This window comes from Lampris incognitus, chromosome 18 (genome assembly GCF_029633865.1).
Source record: "Lampris incognitus isolate fLamInc1 chromosome 18, fLamInc1.hap2, whole genome shotgun sequence".
In the NCBI taxonomy this organism is placed as follows: domain Eukaryota; kingdom Metazoa; phylum Chordata; class Actinopteri; order Lampriformes; family Lampridae; genus Lampris; species Lampris incognitus.
In genome coordinates this window covers 5480110-5488202 of record NC_079228.1, presented here as the reverse complement: position 1 = coordinate 5488202, position 8093 = coordinate 5480110, and the positions used below count along the sequence as shown (strand labels likewise).

The following is an 8093-nucleotide window of genomic DNA, read 5'->3' as shown; positions in this document are numbered from 1 at the left end:
TACTTCTGTTAGTGTACCAAATAAAATGGCACCAGTGAAGTTGTGTCACCTTGGGTGATATCGATATCTGGTCTGACCCATGGACTAACTTGCTTTGGTCTAGTTAGTTTCTTAGTAATAATGCCCTTCTAATTTAAGGTTCACAATCACCTCACACAATGAAATAGTATGGGTATATTATACATTTCCTGAATCTTTACAGTCCTGTGAGTATTCCAGTTTTTGTGTTTTGTGTCCCTGATATTCCTAGATGCCACAGGGTTAAAGAAAGTATGTAGTTTAGGCGAACATTGCAGAAAGATGTGTGTTATTGACGGGTTGAAGAGCTCAAGTGACCTCTATATTTGTGAGAAATATCCACAACAGGGCTTGAATGAAAGCTAAGAAGGTCCCCTTTAAAATGATACCAAAGACAATATTATAGAACATTGAAAAATGTCCTGACCATGAGGCTAAACCAGGATATGCACCAGCGTCTAAAATGCAATTTAGTTTAGGGGGTGGTTAACTTCATGAGCTGATAACTGTGATACAGCTGCCACTCAGGAATGGTTATCATACCAAAATATCATCTACAGACATGGATCCTTTCAAAAATTATAAGTAAGTTTTGCCACCTTGAGTGTACCGAAATAGGAAATTTTGGGCTCTGGCCCATGGACTATTTCCCACCACACGGTACTGGCTCAGGTCGAGACTCAACTCCCAGAGTGTGGTTTTCCATCACCGTAGCAGTGCCCCTCAGGGGAGCTGGTCTGCAGTGGTTTTGGTACCGCTCCAGTTTTTTTGGAACCTTGACAAAGGTGGTACCAGAAAAGTGGTAACAGTACCAAACGCCGGTACTGTCCAGTAATGGAATACGAAAAAGCCGAGTCGAGCTGAGCCGGTACCATGTAGTGGAAAAGGGGCGTAAGACAAAATACTCATCAATGTGTGTGGAAGTTATGTGAGGTCAATAAAAGGCAATCACGTTTGTGTTTACTTTTGGGAGAGACTTTAATGAAACTTTAAAAAAAGCATGTGCGATACAGAATCCTATTCCTCCATCGGGTGGGTAAAGGGAGGTTCAGGAGGGTCTGGGAGCACCGCTATGCTGTCTGTCTTGGCTTTTCTGGGACAAATCTTTCCCGTAATACCACACTGCCTCTCTCATGACAATGACATGGGTTGTATGCTATCTGTACAGCATAAGAAACCCTAAGCCCTTCCTTTAAAGGTTGAGGCAATGGTAGAGGTCAGAGGTCAATGGAAGCCGAGCTGTGATCGGTTTAAAGAACTATTGCAACGAGGACACCAAGTATGAGACGATGACAAAACAGAACGAAAGTGGTAAAATTAGGTCAATGAAGTAGACAAACGAGTTGTTAACAGTGAGAGACAAGTGGTTGGGGAGAGAGAGAAACAAAGAAGGAAACTGTTTAGAGAGACCATATAGAGGTCAGAGGTCAGCTGCAACAATTAGGTACGTAGAGGAGAGACTGAGGCGGCTGAGATGGGACAGAGCAGCTCAGTGCTGCAGAGACTGCCTCTTTGTGTACAACACAATAAATGCCTAGTGAGAGGAATGTGGTGTCACACTGCCAGGCTGGCTCTAACACAGGCCCGCTGTGCAGAGCACGCCACGGGCAGACTGCCCTCTGTGCAGAGCACGCCACGGGCAGACTGCCCTCTGTGCAGAGCACGCCACGGGCAGACTGCCCTCTGTGCAGAGCACGCCACGGGCAGACTGCCCTCTGTGCAGAGCACGCCACGGGCAGACTGCCCGCTGTGCAGAGCACGCCACGGGCAGACTGCCCGCTGTGCAGAGCACGCCACGGGCAGACTGCCCTCTGTGCAGAGCACGCCACGGGCAGACTGCCCTCTGTGCAGAGCACGCCACGGGCAGACTGCCCGCTGTGCAGAGCACGCCACGGGCAGACTGCCCTCTGTGCAGAGCACGCCACGGGCAGACTGCCCTCTGTGCAGAGCACGCCACGGGCAGACTGCCCTCTGTGCAGAGCACGCCACGGGCAGACTGCCCGCTGTGCAGAGCACGCCACGGGCAGACTGCCCTCTGTGCAGAGCACGCCACGGGCAGACTGCCCTCTGTGCAGAGCACGCCACGGGCAGACTGCCCTCTGTGCAGAGCACGCCACGGGCAGACTGCCCTCTGTGCAGAGCACGCCACGGGCAGACTGCCCTCTGTGCAGAGCACGCCACGGGCAGACTGCCCGCTGTGCAGAGCACGCCACGGGCAGACTGCCCTCTGTGCAGAGCACGCCACGGGCAGACTGCCCGCTGTGCAGAGCACGCCACGGGCAGACTGCCCTCTGTGCAGAGCACGCCACGGGCAGACTGCCCTCTGTGCAGAGCACGCCACGGGCAGACTGCCCTCTGTACAGAGCACGCCACGGGCAGACTGCCCTCTGTGCAGAGCACGCCACGGACAGACAGGCATGCACATTCCCTGTGGAAGCTGTCTCCACACAGCTAACTGCACAGGGCTAACCAGGATGGGGGCCTGAAGTGTGGTTACTTACCTGGCGCGCTTTTCCCTGCAGCTGTCGATGAGGGGGGACTGGGGAGTCTGGCCCCTGTAGCCCCCAGGGAGAGGAGCTGGGGGCTGAGCAGGGTGTGGGGGGGTCCTGCTGGGGGATGATCCCACGCTGAGGGAGCGGGAGCACTGGGAGGACGCCGGCCGTTGAGGAGAGGTGGGGGCGGCGGCGGGGTGAACAAATGGCCAGGGCAGCACCCTCTGTTCCTGGCGTACCGCTGTACAGGCAAACAACAGGCAAGGATGTCAGTGAGACTGTTCGCAACGCCCACACCAGCAACACCCACACCAGCAACACCCACACCAGCAACACCCACACCAGCAACACCCACACCAGCAACACCCACACCAGCAACACCCACACCAGCAACACCCACACCAGCCGGGGGGTTTACATAACCTCACACCATCCTGTCCACAGCGGCCATTAAGATGTAGTAGGTCTTCACATACTCTGAACCACACTCACTGTTTCATGTGCATGTTTCCAATGCTACACGCGACAAATGGCTGCATAAGTCACAGCAAATACCAAGACGATGCGAGAGCAAACATTATTTTAATAAATAAATAATAATGAATGATGGCCTGGCAGCCTGTCCAGGGTGTCTTCCCACCTGCCGCCCAGTGATTGCTGGGATAGGCTCCAGCATCCCCGTGACCTTGAGAGCAGGAGAAGCGGTTTGGATGATGGATGGATAATATATAAAATGATTAACAAAAGAAACCAACAAACCACAAGAAGAAAATTGTTTTTCAGAAAACCCAAAAATTGTAAAAAAATAAAGAAGCCATAAACTGGTGGTTCTGGAGACAAATATATTCACACTTGCAGTGAAGGAGAGCCATCCATCCTTATCTGAACCACTTATCCTGCTCTCAGAGTCACAGGGATGCTGGATCCTATCCCTGTAGTCACTGAGCAACAGGTGGGGAGACACCCTGGACAGACCGCCAGACCATCACAAGGCTCACACACACACACACACACACACACACACACACACACACACACACACACACACACACACACACACACACACACACACAGTCTTGTTTCACCATCCTTGTGTGGACCCCTCATTGACTACATTCATTTCCTAGCTCTTAACCCTAACCTTACCCACGTAAACTACATGCCTAACCCTAACCCTTATCCTAACCCTTAACCTAACCCTAACCCTTACCCTAACCTAACCCTTACCTTAACCTAACCCTAACCCTTACCCTAACCTTAACCTAACCCTTACCTTAACCTAACCCTAACCCTTAACCTAACCCTAACCTTAACCTAACCCTTACCTTAACCTAACCCTTATCCTAACCCTTAACCTAACCCTAACCCAACCCCAACCTTAACCTAACCCTTACCTTAACCCTTACCTTAACTTAACCCTAACCTAACCCTAACCCTTATCCTAACCTTAACCTAACCCTTACCCTAACCTTAACCTAACCCTTACCTTAACCTAACCCTAACCCTTACCCTAACCTTAACCTAACCCTTACCTTAACCTAACCCTAACCCTTACCCTAACCTTAACCTAACCCTAACCCTTATCCTAACCCTTAACCTTAACCTAACCTTAACCCTTATCCTAACCCTTAACCTTAACCTAACCCTAACCCTTACTCCAACCTTAACCTTAACCTAACCCTTACCCTAACCTTAACCTAACCCTAAAATAGACCCTTTTCCTTACAAGGTAGGTGCTGTCAGGTTTAGCTATGCTGGTGTGGACGTTTGGTCCGCACAAGGATAGCTAAACATGTACGTGTACACACACACACACACACACACACACACACACACACACACACACACACACACACACACACACACACACACACACAAGCCTAGGTACAATTTAGTACGGCTGAGTCACCTGACCTACATGTGTTTGGACTGTGGGAGGAAACCGGAGCCCCCGGAGGAAACCCACACAGACACGGGGAGAACATGCAAACTCCACACAGAGGACGACCCAGGACGACCCCCAAGGTTGGACTACCCCGGGGCTCGAACCCAGGACTTTCTTGCTGTGAGGTGACTGCACTAACCACTGTGCCACCGTGCCGCCCCAGTGAAGCAGATGTGATGGTTAATCCAAACTGCAGTGAACAGTGCTGCTACCAAACAGTGGCTGAATTATGTACGTTATGAGAAAACAACCCAGAATATGGTTGTTCGTGACACTCTATAGAGCTCATGGATCTCACGGGGAGTCATATCTGACCTTCTCTCTCCACTAGTGAGTAAGGTTTGATCTCTCCGTCGGGCTTTTTTGAGGGCACCTTTCTCAGCTGGGCCGCTGTGGAGGAGAGGAAGGTCAACATGGAGGCAAAACGTCTTGATGATGCAGGCTCAATAATCCAGGTCAGAAGATCAAAGAAGGTGGGATCAGGTCATGTGGACACTGTGTCCACATGACCTGATCCCACCTTCTTTGATTATGGAGGCAAAAGCATTAAACGAGTGTTGTTGTGGAAGGTGAGAGAACTCCAGCCTTCCCTTTTACTTTAGCTGCAAAAAAGTAAGAGAACAAGGTTTCACACTTTAAATACGCCCAAATATTCTCACAAAAAATAAGTGATCAACCAGAGAGTTTACGCTGCAACCACTGAGAAATAAGTGAAGGTGAAGCCTGGATGTGTGCTAGTGCAAGATTTAGATCAGATCATGTCAGATCAGAATACTTTATTCATCCGTGTTCTGAGCATCTGTCCACCAGGATGAATAAAGTGTTCTGAGCGTCTGTCCACCAGAACTCACAGAGTAGTCTTGAGCTCTCGATCAGCTCTGTCTTGATTTTTGAATTTAAACAAGTTTCAACCAAACTTCCCACAACAGAGTTAAGAATCATCATGAGCTGGATCCCGGAGCTGACTGATCGACAGCGAATGGCAGACTGACGTCGACACAGACAGTATCTCTGGTTTATTTAGCATATACTATGTGTTAGCACAAAAAATGAAACAAATCTAATTTGGAGTTAAAATCTCAAACACTGTATGAGAAAACATGTACATTACATTGGGCCAATATAATGGCATGATATATCACAGCATGATACACGATATACCATGCTACACAGTATGATGTCATGATATATCACAGCATGATACACGATATACCATGCTAAACAATATGATGTCATGATATATCACAGCATGATACACGATATACCATGCTAAACAATATAATGGCATGATATATCACAGCATGATACACGATATACCATGCTAAACAATATGATGTCATGATATATCACAGCATGATACACGATATACCATGCTACACAATATGATGTCACGATATATCACAGCATGATACACGATATACCATGCTACACAATATGATGTCACGATATATCACAGCATGATACACGATATACCATGCTACACAATATGATGTCATGATATATCACAGCATGATACACGATATACCATGCTAAACAATATAATGGCATGATATATCACAGCATGATACACGATATACCATGCTACACAGTATGATGTCACGATATATCACAGCATGATACACGATATACCATGCTACACAATATGATGTCACGATATATCACAGCATGATACACGATATACCATGCTACACAATATGATGTCACGATATATCACAGCATGATACACGATATACCATGCTAAACAATATGATGTCATGATATATCACAGCATGATACACGATATACCATGCTAAACAATATAATGGCATGATATATCACAGCATGATACACGATATACCATGCTAAACAATATGATGTCATGATATATCACAGCATGATACACGATATACCATGCTACACAATATGATGTCACGATATATCACAGCATGATACACGATATACCATGCTACACAATATGATGTCACGATATATCACAGCATGATACACGATATACCATGCTAAACAATATGATGTCATGATATATCACAGCATGATACACGATATACCATGCTAAACAATATAATGGCATGATATATCACAGCATGATACACGATATACCATGCTACACAGTATGATGTCACGATATATCACAGCATGATACACGATATACCATGCTACACAATATGATGTCACGATATATCACAGCATGATACACGATATACCATGCTACACAATATGATGTCACGATATATCACAGCATGATACACGATATACCATGCTACACAGTATGATGTCACGATATATCACAGCATGATACACGATATACCATGCTAAACAATATAATGGCATGATATATCACAGCATGATACATGATATACCATGCTAAACAATATGATGTCATGATATATCACAGCATGATACACAATATACCATGCTAAACAATATAATGGCATGATATATCACAGCATGATACACAATATACCATGCTAAACAATATGATGTCATGATATATCACAGCATGATACACAATATACCATGCTAAACAATATGATGTCATGATATATCACAGCATGATACACAATATACCATGCTAAACAATATAATGGCATGATATATCACAGCATGATACACAATATACCATGCTAAACAATATGATGTCATGATATATCACAGCATGATACACAATATACCATGCTAAACAATATGATGTCATGATATATCACAGCATGATACACGATATACCATGCTACACAGCTCCTGAGTTTATCTGCTGATGGCAAAAGATTAAAATCTTATCTAGTCTGTTTAGACATACTACTACTACTACTACTACTACTACTACTACTACTACTACTACTTTTGGGGGCTCCTGTTGGGGGGCGCCACAGCAGATCATCCGTTTCCATCTCTTCCTGTCTTCTGCATCTTCCTCTGTCACACCAGCCACCTGCATGTACTCCCTCACCACATCCATAAACCTCCTCTTTGGCCTTCCTCTTCTCCTCTTCCCTGGCAGCTCCATATTCAGCATCCTTCTCCCAGTATACCCAGCATCTCTCCTCTACACATGTCCACACCATCTCAATCTTGCCTCTCTTGCTTTGTCTCCAAACCGTCCAACCTGAGCTGTCCCTCTGATATACTCCTTCCTAATCCTGTCCTCCTTCATCACTCCCAGTGAAAATCTTATCATCTTCATCTCTGCCACCTCCAGCTCCACCTCCTGTCTTTTCATCAGTGCCACTGTCTCCAAACCATACAACATAGCTGGTCTCACTACCATCTTGTAAACCTTCCCTTTAACTCTTGCTGGTACCCTTCTGTCACAAATCACTCCTGACACTCTTCTCCACCCACTCCACCCTGCCTGCACTCTCTTCTTCACCTCTCTCCTGCACTCCCCGTTACTGTGGACAGTTGACCCCAAGTATTTAAACTCATCCACCTTCGTCACCTCCACTCCTTGCATCCTCACCATTCCACTGTCCTCCCTCTCATTCACGCATATGTATTCCATCTTGTTCCTACTGACTTTCATTCCTCTTCTCTCCAGTGCACACCTCCACCTCTCCAGGCTCTCCTCCACCTGCACCCTACTCTCACTACAGATCACAATGTCACCCGCAAACATCATAGTCCACGGAGACTCCTTCCTGATC

At 46.6% G+C, this 8093-nt stretch overlaps 1 protein-coding gene across 1 annotated transcript in view; it reads right to left on the bottom strand.

The window, feature by feature from the left end:
- Positions 1-1242: 1242 nt before the first annotated feature.
- Positions 1243-8093, bottom strand: part of atat1 (alpha tubulin acetyltransferase 1) — a 14090-nt gene continuing 7239 nt past the window's right edge. Inside the window, exons 8-10 of the mRNA XM_056298888.1 lie at positions 4771-4845; positions 2520-2751; positions 1243-1276 (exon numbers count right to left, since the gene is read on the bottom strand). Of these exons, the coding sequence (XP_056154863.1) occupies positions 1243-1276; positions 2520-2751; positions 4771-4845 (341 nt within the window). The remainder of the gene's footprint in view (positions 1277-2519; positions 2752-4770; positions 4846-8093) is intronic.